This window comes from Psammomys obesus, unplaced genomic scaffold (genome assembly GCF_907164565.1).
Source record: "Psammomys obesus unplaced genomic scaffold, mPsaObe1.curated_primary_1811, whole genome shotgun sequence".
Classification (NCBI taxonomy): Eukaryota; Metazoa; Chordata; class Mammalia; order Rodentia; family Muridae; genus Psammomys; species Psammomys obesus.
The window spans coordinates 23,057,626-23,072,356 of record NW_026585797.1 but is presented as its reverse complement, the minus strand read 5'-3'; the positions used below and the strand labels follow the sequence as shown (position 1 = coordinate 23,072,356).

At 38.1% G+C, this 14,731-nt stretch overlaps 1 protein-coding gene across 6 annotated transcripts in view; it reads right to left on the bottom strand.

Moving 5' to 3' along the window:
* Ptprk (protein tyrosine phosphatase receptor type K) overlaps positions 1-14,731 on the bottom strand; it is a 519,217-nt gene that overhangs the window by 201,047 nt on the left and 303,439 nt on the right. For all 6 annotated transcript variants that reach the window (XM_055599324.1, XM_055599319.1, XM_055599321.1 and 3 more), the window contains exon 7: positions 7,609-7,902. In XM_055599324.1, the coding sequence (XP_055455299.1) occupies positions 7,609-7,902 (294 nt within the window). The remainder of the gene's footprint in view (positions 1-7,608; positions 7,903-14,731) is intronic.

Below are 14,731 nucleotides of genomic sequence, written 5' to 3'. Positions count from 1 at the left end.
AGTGAAAGAAGCGGCGGAACAATCCATATGTTAACTCTGAGTGAGGCTTTGACGTGCATTATACTGCAGGCAGGGAATTGGGAACAAGTTACTTGTCTTTGAAAAGTAACTATGACACCATCTCTGTTTAAAAAGTTAACAATGTCTGAAGAAAAGTTTTCTAATGAGAAGTTGCCCTAAATTTCTGAAGGTTCATAGTCTCTCTCTCTCTCTCTCTCTCTCTCTCTCTCTCCCTCCCTCTCTCTCTCTCTCAAACTTCCTGTCTTGTTGCTGGGGAATGGGCCTAGTGACTCTCAAATGTTGGATGTGCTGCACCACTGAATAATACTCCCAGTCCTGGAATTTTGTACTTTTAGCATAAAATGCATGCTTTTCTTTTTTGGTATGGTTGTAATACTACATTCCTGGGAGTAAGATCCTGTTGGGCTGTCATATCAGGTCTATATACTTCAATCCTGAGGATGGCAATGGTAGAACTCGTGCCTACAATCAAGTGTGGGAAAGAAATGTACTGCCAAAGTCACAGCAGCCTTTGAACTATTTTCTTATCTAAAACGGTATATTTTTTTTTAAATTATAGGTATCATAAGCATAGTAATGAGACGGGGAAATTCACAGACTTGAAAAGAAAAGGTATTTCAAACAGACAATTAGGCTCATTTAAAAATATATTTAAAATCTCTTATTAAAAATAATTCTCTTGCTTTTATCAGGAATAACAGTAGTTAGATATTGCCTATTAATTACCTGATATAATTACAAAGTTAAAGGAGAGATTACAGGATAAGTGTGTATCCTATACTACACAAACCCGAACATGCGCACACACACAGGCACTCACACACAGGCATCCTACAATCTTCTCTACACTATAATATTTTAAAAACACACCTGCACATGCAGTCATAAAGGCATTTTCATGTTCTGTCTGCCAGTGGGTCTTCCACAGATCATGTCCCTCAGAGATAGATTTTTGTAAAATCAAAGTTAGTAATTTCAGTCTGCTCAACAGGAGAACCACAGTAGAGCTGGCATCGTCTTAGCAGCAGCCAGAATTCAACCACAAACCTAGCACCTGTCTATACTCTACTGAATCCATCTAAATTTAGAACCACAAAGCAGCAGGAGTGTTTACAATTGGGTGAAAGATGTACTTCCCTCTGCTTGGAATGTTATTGGCATGTCTTTGCATTTCACTCTGTTTACAAGTCAGAGTTGACATCCAGACACGATCTGTGTCACACTGAAGAGCCAACATTTAGACTCATGCTATGAACAAGAGGAAGGCTACAAATACATCTTGGGCACAAGCACTTTTCACACAGAATGCAGACTATACAACCTGAAGAAGAACAAAATCTGATCATTGTTCACTAAAGGGAAATGTAATGAGGTATAACTTTTTGACTGTGAAAAAACATGGTGAGCTCTTATATGTCCTTTTTCATGTGCATGTGACATTCAGTTCTGGCACAACTGTGCATTATATATGTTCATGTAAATACCAGTGTGTATGTACATGAGTGCTACATGTGTGTGCGGAATCTACCTGTTGGCTTCTGGATTGTTCCCTGTTTGCTCCTTACCTTATTCACTGAGGTCAACTGAACCAAGAATTCATTGATAAGACAGGTATGCATAGGGTTGAATTCTTGCACTATGCTGCCTCCTAACTGCTAGGGTAACAGTAACAGGTAAGTCATAACCACAACCAGCGTGTGTGACTTCTTGGGAACTGAACACCATTCTCCACATTTGTTGTTTGTGCAGTAAGCAACTTAACTACTGGGCAGCAATTCTCCCTATATTAGTTTTACTATAGATTTTATCTTTTTTATTCTTTCATTAAAAAAAAATAGGTATGTGTATGTGTCTCTGTTCACGAGGGGTATGTATACACAGGAATGCAAAGGACTGCGGAAGCAAGGAAAGACATATCAGAAAACCACTAGCTAGAGTTACAGAAAGTTGTAAGCTGACCAATATGGTTGTTAGGAGACAAATTCAGGCCCAAATGCTTTTAACTGCTAAACTATCAATGCACAACCATCTTTAGTTCTCTAGACTTCAACAACAGAATCATGGTTTTTTATTAAACTCAAACTCAAAAATGATTTTAATAACAAAAAATCATGTGTATGTTTAGTTTTATGAAAAATGAAAAGAATACATAGATAAAAACATTTGATTTAAACTGAAGGATTAGCCATCTTAACACTATTATACCAAACCAATTTTTACAAACCAATTCTATTTTGTCCCAAGCTCAGGCCTGAATGTCAGTGGTAACTAGTCTTCAAGACCTTGGACCCGAGTAAAAATCAATGTTCTTAAGCTGATGAAGCTATAGCTAAAGGGCCAAAATTTAATTCCACAAATCGAGGCATCTGGAAAACACTCATCTTTGATCTCTTTTCTTCTCTGGATTTAGGGCAGAAGAAATGCAAGTTCAATAAATGTTCCTTTTAAAAGAAGACCATCTCCCTCCCACTTTTCGTCGATTTACATGTCTCTTTAAAACTGCCAAGAGCATTGAACTTTAATTTGAGAGTATAGAGTAGTATCTTCAAATGTGTAAATATATTACATCGTAGACACTCAGAATGACTGAGCTTGCCTATGAAGGAGATACTGTCATAATGCAGTTAATCTTTAGGCAGTTCTGTGATGGCTCATTCAAAAGAAGAAGGCAATTTAAAGAAACAAGTTTAATGTATAGTTGAGACAGCATGCAAGGTAGACAGTTCCTGGGGATGGCAGATTTTTCTTTCCATTTAATAAAGAGAAAGTGTGTGTACTTTTGCTCTACTTATATACCAGATGGTATACCCAGAGGAAATAGACACAGGGAAAAAAAAAAAAGCACACATTCTCAGTTTGTTCAATCGAGTCTTTGAATTACTTCCCACTTAAGGCAACTCCACAGTTATGGAACTTTTTAAAAATTTACAAAATGCCTGAAGAAACATTCTGTGAACAATGGCACGGGTTGGGCTATAAACTAACAGTGAAATTATCACCTGCCTCGGGTTCATGGAGAAGCATGAAATGTGCGCGGGTGGCTTCAGCCACCACAATCCATAATTACCTCCTCTCCAAACTTGAGAGACCCTGAGGCAGGTGATTGCATCTACAAAATGATTTTCACGTGTCTCACAAGGTAAATAAAAAAATACTTTACCAACTAGGCAGAACATTTTCAGAAAATGGTAAACTATTAAACTTTCTGCATTTTGGGTGTATGCATATTTGAGTGTTCAGCACAAATCTTTGCTTTCCATAAAAGTGAATCTGGGAGCATTAAGCTGTGCTGTTTTGGAGAATAAGTCAATCACGCATGCACTCCAGGTTTTATCTCCTATACAAGTTTTGTTTATTCATCTTCAGTGACTAGGACTGTTGAGAATATATCACACAACACATACCTTTATGGGTTGACTCTAATGTAGTACTCATCAGTACTTACCCACGAGGCATACATTTTCGTGTAAAACTGTAAATAATGTACACTGGAAAACCCTTATACTGGCTGTAAAATTATTTACTGGTGGATGTTTGCCAAATGACTTTTACTACTACCTGACATCAAATATTAAATGCTAAAGAGTGCATTACAGTGAAACTTGAAAAATAGCAGGGAGTAATTAATTTAGTCTTTGGCTGGTATTATACTTGGCATAATAAATGGTAGAAATTATATTATTCCTTTGAAATTACAAAAGATGCAGAAATGAAGAGCAAGAGAAAGATACAGTGAGAGAAAGGAGGTGGGTAGGACCATGGAGAATGAACTAAGAAGAACTTATACTTTTAAGGTTTTCTGGTGATTTAACATATTTAATACACAGTCTATAAAAAATAGCTATTTGAAAATAACAACTCTTCAACATTCTGTCTTTCCTCTTTAAAAACAAGTTTTCTGGATTTAGACCTAAATTCTATGTTAAGTGCCATTATTCATGGCAAGTACAATTTGGTATCATCAGATGGGAACTTGCATCTTGGTGTCTCAGAGAGATCTTTCCTATAAAATGCAAATAATTTTTAAGCTTTTGAAACTTCTGCTAAAAGTCAGCTAATAGTATGATTTGTGAGGGCCATATTGTAATTTGTTGCTTTGTGGACCCTGATTGAGGCCAAAAAGAGTGGTGCTCATAATGACCTGGGATGATTCAATTTGAAGAAAAGGAAATGGATCTTGAAGAGGGTTAAGTGAAAGGCATCGTGATACTGACTTTAGTTTTATCATTTTTCTAAATGATATTCTAATTTTGCTATTCAGAAAATGGTTAGAAATTAGCACATGAACTTTCTCTCCTTTTCAAATATGAGAACTTAATACTGACATTAATATTGACCTTGAGACTCATAACCAAACCCTCGGCAGAGTGCAGGGAATCATATGAAAGAAGGGAAGTTAGTATGATATGGAAAGGATAGGAGCTCTACAAGGACCAAATATATCTGGGCACAGGGTCTTTTCTGAGACTGACAGTCAACCAAGGACCATCTATGGATATAACCTAGAACTTCTGCTCGGATGTGGCCTGTGGTAGCTCAGTAACCAAGTAGTTTTCCAAAGTAAGGGGAACACGGACTATTTCTAACAGGATCTCAAGGGCAGGCTGTTTGACACCCCCCCCCCCCCAGGGGAGAAGCAGTCTGTTAGGCCACAGAGGAGGACTTTGCAGCCAGCCCTGAAGATACCTGATAAAACAGGGTCAGATGAAAGGGGAGGAGGTCCTCCCCTATCAGTGGACTTGGAAAGGGGCAGGGAGGAGACCAGGGAGGGAGTGTGGGGTTGGGGAGGGAATGAGGGAGCGGGATACAGCTGGGACACAGAGTTAACAAAATGTAACTAAAAAGAAAAATAAAATAAAAAAAAAAAAAAAGAAAGAAGGTGAAAAAATTTATGAGCTAATGCGCCCCCCACCCAGTAGTTTTGTTTTTACTTAATTCTGGTTCTAAATAATGATAGTATTAAAAAAAAAAAATATATTGACCTTGATCAGTACGCCTGTCTTCTCTCAGATCTAATAAATACTTGGAAAAAATCCAGTCTATAGTGTTTTTCCTTTAAAAATCTAGATCAGAGTAACTTTGGGATATAACTAAACCAACGTTGACAAAGTTTAATATGGGTGAAATATGGTCCAAAATTCTGATATTTGGGGATAAATGGTCAACCAGTTGGACTGGCCGTCATTCGAGTTCATGCTGAGTACATAAATTCAATGTTTCTCTAAGAAAGAATCAAATTGAAAGGCCCATATAATTCCTAAATGTAACAATTTTTCTAAGTCAAAAAAAAAAAAAAAAAAAAAAAAAAAAAAACATGACGGAGAGATATTCTTACTCTAAATTTCTCCCCCAAATGAAGCTATTCTTACAGTGATTTCCAATCATAACTTTCTATTCTGTTAGTTCAATACACTCTGAACACATCCATCAATAGGGAACAAAGATCAGTGTTCACTAACATGGTGTTTACACCCACTTAATAGAGCATAACGGCCCTAAAAACATTTACTTGTAATCTTCACAACTCACTCACCAATGACAAGTCTCAAGAATTTTTCTTTTTTTTTTGGAGGTTAGAAAGCTACATAAAATCCTCTTTGTGGCTGTTAATTCCTAATGGACTATTCTGAATAAAAATGAAAAATAATAACACACAATAGAGATTTAAATGGAGGTGTAGACAAAGCAAGAAGAAAACTGCTGGAACAGCATACTGTTATCAACTATTTGTAATATAATTTTGAAAGATTATTTAAAACGGAATTTATGTAAAAAAACATATGTAGTTAGAATCTTTAGTAAAATAGATTCTCAATTGTTTTCAGGGTAGTATGGGATATTAATTGCAGAGTAAAAAGGGGGTGTTTCAAGTCCATCACTTTTCCCCTTTGCAATTACTTCTCTGACTCAGTAGGGAGTTGAGCTCACCTTCCCTGCAGAAAGGTGTTATAGTATCCTCACATCAGCTCCTTCACGAAACTTTCAGGAGTCACAAATCTACAGAATATTTCCAAGCAAACTGAGAAATTCAAGCTGAGCTTTGGAACAATGAGAAATAGAGTAAAAACTTCTCTGCAACTCTCAACCACCAAATGCCAATCAACACATTAGTGCATTCTCTACTTTCTCACCACCAAAACCAGGGAATCAATGCTTAAATGTCCTGTAAGTTTAAAACACACAGCACAGGTATTAATCCTTTCTCTGAACTTAATTGCAGTAAAAATATTTATCGATTAATATGTACTGCATCAGAATTCTTGGTGACTAGCCCAATAAATTTGTCAATGATAAGCAGATGTTCAGGAAGACACTTTATAAGTACTTAAAGTCATCATGGCTTCCTATTACATAGTTTTCAATTTTCAGAAATTGCCTGTTAAAGTGCTCAAGATCTCTCTCTCTCTCTCTCTCTCTCTCTCTCTCTCTCTCTGTGTGTGTGTATGTGATTTAACCTAATGCTTCATGGTCACAAGAATAATGTCCCTTTAGATTAAAATTTATCATTTTGAGAATAAGAATTAAAGTAAAAATGTGTTCAAATAATAGGTGATCAAATGTTTTATCTTTGTGGAGCTAAGAATTCCTCCAATGTGGTATAGCAAAGACCATATTATGTTGTAATTTTCTTCTGTTTTTATGAGTGAAAAGATATTTTCAAGCACAGGCAGGGCAATGATAGGAAGGAAACCTTCTGCATTCTGTAGGAGATATCAAGCTGCCGAGTAAATCATCATCAGGATTTCCTGCACAGGATAGTTATCTCATTACTGTATTGTGTGCAGTCACTTTTCCCTTGTTTGTATTTTTAACTGTGTGTGTGTGTGTGTGTGTGTGTGTGTGTGTGTGTGAAGGCTAGAGACTGATACAGTGAACCTCTTTATTGTTCCTATCCTGTTCTTTATGGCAGTCTCTCACTAAGCCAGGAACTCACTGACTGCCAGTGAGCTTTTGGGATTGGCCTGTCTTAGCATCCCAGAAAAGAACTAACAGATGTGCATAAATGGACTCAGTCAGCTATTCTGGGTGCTGGGGATCTGAACTGCTTTCACGGTTATGGGCCAGGCACTGTACCAAATGAGCTCTCTCTCTAGTCCTAGAGCTAATTTTCTTTTCTATACTATATGGCCTTTCCACTAAAACAATTGAAGAAGGTTATTTCCATGTTCACAGTATTAACTTGAAGTGAAAATGCTTTAGAGCTACCAGAGATATGTAGCTACCTGAGGTATTATGCACAGAAAACAGAAAACTCAAAGTTACTGTGCAAGAAAATACTCTGGCTTCATCAAAGAGAAGAATAGTTACAAAGACACACATAAACTGCTCTTAAATCAGACATATTATTACATAAACAAGGCTATGAATAACCAAATTCAGTGAAACTCTTAGAAGACTGGGAAATGGGGGTCAGATTAAAACAATCAGAATTCACATCACACATGTATGAAATTGTAAAATAAATTCAATAAAATTAAAAAAAATTGTATGTCTAAATCACATGCCAAATAATCAAACATTTCAATATGCATGTTCATTACAATTGTAATTCCTGCACAAGAGGACTGGCCTGGAAGCCAGCTTTACCTGCACACTTGGTTCTGGTAATCAGTGGTGGGCCTGGGAGTCCAGTTCCCCCTTCACCAGGTCTTGTCAGCAGGACGCGGATCTCATATTCTGTATCCGGATCTAAATGCCACAACTTGTATGTTGGTGCATTGACTGCATGGGTTTCTGTCCAAGATCCTGATGTCATCCGATACTCTACTTCTTTCAGGATAATTGGGCCATCACCAATAATGGAGTTGGCATTTAGCTGGATCAGCAAGTACGTAGGCCCAACGCCAAGAAGCTGGGGAGGAGCAATGGGTCTTGGAGGTTCTAGAAAAGACAAGAGTACACTGTAGATAAGAATCTGAATTCTAAAATGAATATACCAGCAGTAACAAATATGTACATATGTAAATATAACATAAGTATATATGTTATGTGTAATATTTATATCTAACCAAAGGCTAGTGTACAACTTAGGAACAGGTGGTAAATGTTAAATAGATAGCCAGAGCCCAGGTTGGTGGTTGGTTCCAATCTCAACACAAAGGGTGCTGGAAATGTTAGGTTACCATAATGACTTCTAAACCACGCTTGGCTAAATGGTGAGTCGGTCCAAAACAAAAGAGAAAACAGAAGAAAAGAAAGGAAAGAGGGAAGGAAGGAAGGAAAGAAGGAAGGAAGGAAGGGAGGGAGGGAAGGAGGAAGGAAGGAGGGAAAGAAGAGGAGAAGAAGAGAGGAGAGGAAAGGAGAGGAGGGGAGGGGAGGGAAGGAGAGAGGAGAGGAGGAGAGGAGGGAAGGGGAAGGGAGAGGGAGAAGAGAGAAAAGAGAATCTAGAAAGCAATGATGTAGCTACTATAATTTAAGAAGTCATCCATTTTATGAAGGCTTTTGGTCAATTTAGCAAAAGTTTTCTGTTCTTCAAAGCATGAATTCCCAGAAGAAAAAGAGCCAAATGCTCAGGAGTAAACAGGGACATGAGGAAAAGCACTGGAGAGGAGCTGCTCTCATAGGGCACAGAGGGAGGTGAGTTCTGATATTTCCTTCTCTTTATTTGTTTTTTCTTCAGCTCTTGCTTTGCTTCTTGCAACTTCAAAGTTACAGCGGATGAGCTAGTGAGAAGGAGCAGCAAAGCTAGAAAGAAAGCTGGAGCCACACACCCACCTCACAGAGGAGGAAATTGAAATTTACACCCAGAAGAAATCCCCAATCATTATATAGCACTGGCCCCTGCAGTAGCATGTGATAGGCAAAGTATCATTTATTAAGCTCAAATGTCAAAGGGACATTGCAATTTAATTTTGGGTGGCTTAAGATATTTTGCTTGACAGAACTTTGGAAAATATTATTTTATCATCTAAACTTATGGGATGATGAATAATGTATTAAGGCAGGTTTTCCCTTAAGGGCAATGCGGGGGAAAGACTGAGGTCACTCTGGAGGACTCCACAGAGATGGCTCTGTCTGCACAGCCTGTCCACTCACAACAGGGCAGAGGGGTCTCCTTAGTAAACTGTCATCAGGTGATATTTTCCCTTCGACTTCTGGACCAATTCTCACACTTCTCAGGGAGTGGAGAGGTTTTAAAGGAAAGTATTAATCTCAATAAGGTGATAATTGCCCCCACATTGATTTAAGAATTAGTTCTGAGGAGTCACAGGAAATCACACACAGGAAAACTATTAACATAAGCTCACAGGGTTCCAGCTTGGAGTGGACTGAAAAAGATGCAAGACAAGACTGCACAGACAGTATCTTTTGAACAACTACTGACAATACTTTACGTGGAAAAAAAAAAACAGGAAAAAAAAAAAAGCCTCTTTAGAGTAAGTCTCACCTGTCTAGCTAAGTTTAACCCAATTTGCAGATACAGCCCAACACTTGAGTTTTATTTATGATTTTTAAAAAGTTACTAACTGAATCACAAATACCCACAAAACAGAGACAAGACTATTTGACCGGGATCTCTAAAACAGACTAAAATTACTCTTGAGAATACAACTTCAAAGTTTATAAGGCTGAAAAACATCACATGAGATATTTACTAAATACTCATGGCAAGTTTCTGTATTCACATCATGTGGAGGAGACATACTTATTTTTATTTTTAAATGGGAGTTATATTTAAAAGAACCAGTTTACAAAAGTTTTTAAAAAAAGTAGATATGATGAAAATTTCCCTATTGCAAATAAATATGAATATAACTAGGCTCTTCATGAATGGACCCATTAAGGAAATAGCTTTCAGACTGGCCTGCCAAAGAATAATGTAAGCTGTGATTTACATGCTCATGTGTAAAGTGAGAACCAGGCTAAGTACTCTTGTTGTATGTGCTGTAGACATTCTGCGATATTTCTACAGAAACTCATTCCTAATGCCTGCTCTGTAAACTCTACCCATAGAAATATCTTCTAATGGTTTGGAGAAACATTTGCCAATAGCATGAAATTCTGTCCCGGGGGAATGTGAATGACATTCACAAATGATATCAATGAAGCTCCTCTTAAAAGGGAACATTTGAATCAATGCAACATTATAGAGTTTTCACCAGTCAGATAAAGCAGGATATAGAGATAGACTTTTCATGTCAAGAAATTCCACCCATTAGCCTTAGAACTTCCAACTCAAAGCTTACAAATATTTAGTAGATGGGAAAATAGAAAGAGGATGCATTCTCTACATGCTAAGCTGACATGCAACCAAAAGGAAAACATCCTAAGAAATGCAAATGTCTCCCGAGCATTCTATTTTCTGGATATGCTGGGCTGTTTCATTATGCTCAGTGTTTGTTTTCATTCCAGATGGCTCATTTACTGCCTAATTTCAGTTATGGTAGAAAACAGTGCTAAGTTCACAGCTTAGAAGGGCTCCATCCCAAAGCAACAAGGCCTCACTCATTTAGGGGCTCATCAGTGACCTGAAGAGATCAGATACTTAACATGATAAATGAAGAGAAAAAAAAAATGGTGAGTGAATTATAAATCGCAAACCTTACCAAAATGACCAATGTGTAGATATTGTAAAGATTGAACCTGTGTGTGTGTCAGAAGCCTGTCCACATTTACCATAGAAAGCAAACAACAAAGGAGAGGGAAAAGATGGAAAGAGAAGGAAAGGATATGGGCAAAGCCAGCGTAAACCAGTATTAGAAACAAGCACGGCCTTTTGTCATTTCCGTTTGCCTCAATGACACATAAAGTGAAATCTGGAGCTAGGAGGTCAACTTTCAAAAAACAAAAGTCTTCACAGTAATGGCAGCGTAGACATGAGTGTTATTTAACTTTGCAGTTGTTTTTTTTTTTTTTTTTTCACAAGTAAACTAACACAGAAGACTCTAAGAAACCACCTTCCTAAATAAACCAGCAGACTGTATGTGACGCTATTTGCTTCAGTTTAGGATTTTGTTTGTTTCTTTGCCCGAACAACAACAACAAAAAGCCAGTAATTAACTTTGAGTCTAGTGATAAGTGTAAGTGAAAAGCGAGGCTGAGGCATTGCATGTGCTGGCCTGAAGAATGACAGCAGCAGCAGCAGCAGCAGCAGCAGCCGCCCCCTGATCAGTTCCATTGCATTGGCTATGGTCAGGCAAAACTGGAACTGTCACACTGTGCAAAGCATCTAAGAAGCACACAGAATGGCTAAAAGCATGATTGTAAGCGAAATTCCCATTACGGAGACTAGCACGGCACTAGACATTAAACTTTTGATGTTGGTGGTTAAAAAAAAAAAAAAAAAAAAAACACTTATATTAGCATATGTATTTTGTTTTTAGACCCCAGAGAACAGGGAGATTTATTTATAAAATCTCTATTCATTTCAATAAATTATGCATGAATTTTAATCAGTTAGCAAATGAACAAGTAATTGTTTTGCAGCAATGCTAATATTCTTCATAACTTAATATGCTACTAGACCCAGAGGTGTGGCGAAAATAAACCCCAAATGTACACTAGGTATCAAGTGAAGCATGCAACCCTCAAAATACAAGATAAACTTTGCCAACGTTCCCAATTAACTTTCCATTAATAACTTACAGTCATTATTCTGGAGCCAAACTATGATGAGAAAATCCCAATTATATATTCAGCCTGCTTTCCTTGTTTAATATCTGAAATAATGTTTAAATGTCTTGAAATCAAGTAAGCCACTACGAAAGGATATTCTCTCATTCAATTATTCCTATTATAATAGTTCTTTAAAGAATATGTGCCAGTTATCAAAATTCAGTCAATCAATAAAATGCAAACTCAGAAATAGAAGCCAGAAAGCCAGAAAATGTCAGCAGCAGAGTAAATGTCAAGGCCAGAGCCACATCCACATCCATCTTTTGAAAGAGATAAATTAAGTTCCCTTTCAACCCTATCTGCTTCCCCATTGCTTTATTTCTTTGTTGGGGTGGGGGGGTACAGTCAGAATGAGCTCTAGGTTAGCAGTCCCAGTGAGATGACATGGTAGTGTCCTTTGCTTTGACAAACAACTGCAAACTCAATGCACTTATTAACACACATCCTATTATTATTATTATTATTATTGTTATTATTATTATTAATTATACTTTATTCATTTTGTATCCCCCCATAAGTCCCTCCCTCCTCCCCTCCCAATCCCATCCTCCCTCCCCTTTCTGCATGCATGCACTCCCCAAGTCCACTGATAGGAGAGGTCCTCCTCTCCTTTCTTCTGATCTTAGTCTATCAGATCAGGAATGGCTGAATTGTCTTCTTCTGTGGCCTGGTAAAGCTGCTCCCCCCTCAGGGGGAGGTGATCAAAGAGCAGGCCAATCAGTTCATGTCAGAGGCGGTCCCTCTTCCCATCACTATGTAAGCCACTTGGACACTAAACTGCCATGGGCTATATCTGTGCAGGGGTTCTAGGTTATCTCCATGAATAGTTCTTGGTTGGAGTATGAGTCTTTGGGAAGTTCCCTGTGTTCAAATTTTCTTGTTCTGTTGCTCTCCTTGTGGAGTTTCCGTCCCCTCCAGCTCTTGCTATTTCCCACTTCTTACATAAAATTCCATTCACTCTGCCCAACAGTTGGCCATCAGGCTCAGCATCTGCTTTGACAGTCTATACTGCAGAAGCTTTCAGAGGCCCTCTGTGGCAGGTTTCAAGGTTGTTTCCTGTTTTCTTCTGGCTTTCAGAGGCCCTCTGAGGCAGGTTCCTAGGTTGCTTCCTGTTTTCTTCTTCTGGCTTTCAGAGGCCCTCTGTAGCAGGTTCCTAGGTTGTTTCCTGTTTTCTTTTTCTTCTGAGGTCGATGCTTTTAACAGTTCTTGAAAGCAGAAAACCGAAATTGGTAGGTCGCATGGACAAGAGAGAACCATGGCCTCAGGAAGTCTTTCTTCCTCAGGAGAGTCAGGGTCAAGTCTGGTTACTAGTTTCTTCAGTCTTCTGGGAGCTCCTGGAGGTACGGCCCTCCAAGCCCACTCCTGCACAGCTGCTGCCTTGTGGTGTGTTCCTCAGTCATTCCTGCTCTACGCTAGTTCCCCCTCCCCTCAATTACATCACCACTTGTTCTTTTTACAACCACATACACGAACACCGTGTTAGCACTGGCCGGTCCCATGCCTATAGAAGACAGGACGTCTAGGAAGCATTTTTCAGTTGACTGTCAACATAGGGTGGGATTCCCTCTCTGGGACGCCGTTCATCTCTACTCCTTCCTAGTGGCTAAGAAGGTTGAAAACGGACATTATTTCCCCTGAGAACATTTATAGCTGTTGGGAGGGGTGGAAATTATTTAGGTTATTAAAGGTTATTTAAACTACGTCAATATAGTTTGACTATTTAATTGTGTTCAAATAAAACAAAATGATAGGAGATGCTTATTAAAGGACTCCTTTAGTAATACTCCTCATTATTACCCTTTGTCACAATAAACTCCCATAAAATTCAAAATAAGAATATTTTATATAGAGACTATTTTTGTTTGTTTGTTTGTTTTTTCATTTCCTAGCATTTGGTGAAATGAAAGGATTATTACCAAGCATGATTTTCTTTATCATGCCTTTCTGGAATGTTAATCCAGTTCTGATTTTTGTTAAATAATAGATTTACTAAGTTTATGTTTACTCTTGTTCAATGTACCTCTGGAGCCTGCTGGACGCTCAGGAGAGACAAGAATTAGAGAAGCTGAGAGAAGGAAGACAGGCATCTTGATACCACCTTTATGAGTTCATTTGTGAGCTCCATATAATACATTTAAATGATGTGGAATTGTAGTACAACAGCACTAGAGTTACCTCAAGAGTCTGAAAATAGTATCATGACGATAAAACCAAGGACCTTTGCACCCTTGAGAAACAGAAGCCGGCTCATTCCTAATTACAATAATTTTCCTTGGGCATTAATTATCAGCTTTGTGACAATAGAATAAAGTTCATTGGAAGTATAGACTATGAAGTAAGCACTGGAAAAAAAATGAGGCTCACGTAGCAAGGCTTTTACAGCCCTACTTTATGAACTCAACCTAGGTATACTTACAAAATACATGTTGTCTCATGTTGTTGCTTTTTAATGATTTATTTATTCTTACTTCATGTGCAATGGTGATTTACCTGTATGTATATCTGTGTGAGGCTGTTCAATCCCCTAGAACTGGAGTTACAGACAGCAGTGAGCTGCCATGGGGCTGCTGGGAACTGAACCCTGATCCTCTGGGAGGGCAGGCAGTGCTCTTAACCACTGAGCCATCTCTCCAGGCGCCAGTCTCATATTATTCCATATGCTGTTTTATTCACTGATATTTTTTGACATTTGACTCCTCAGGGCTAATAGATTCCTTAGGCAGTCAAATACTTCTCTGTTTACTTTTTGGTCCACTGTCTTGTGGTATTTTATAGTAGAAACAATGTTGCCAGCAAGACTTATATATGTCCTTTCATACAAGTTAACACATTATATTGACATTATGTGAATTTTTAATCTTATGTCAAACAATTTTTATATTAAAACCCCATTTAAACTTGGTCAGTGTAACTTGATGTATACATTCTCACATTGTATCACTCAACTAACTCATATACTTTACTCACAAAGACAATGAAGGACCAGAAAGTTAGAGCTTAGAGTGGTCCATGCCTGAAGCCCCTACGCCACTGACCACAGGACACTCACTCAAAGAGAGCTTTTGCAACTGCTGTCATCTCCATGAAAAGCAGA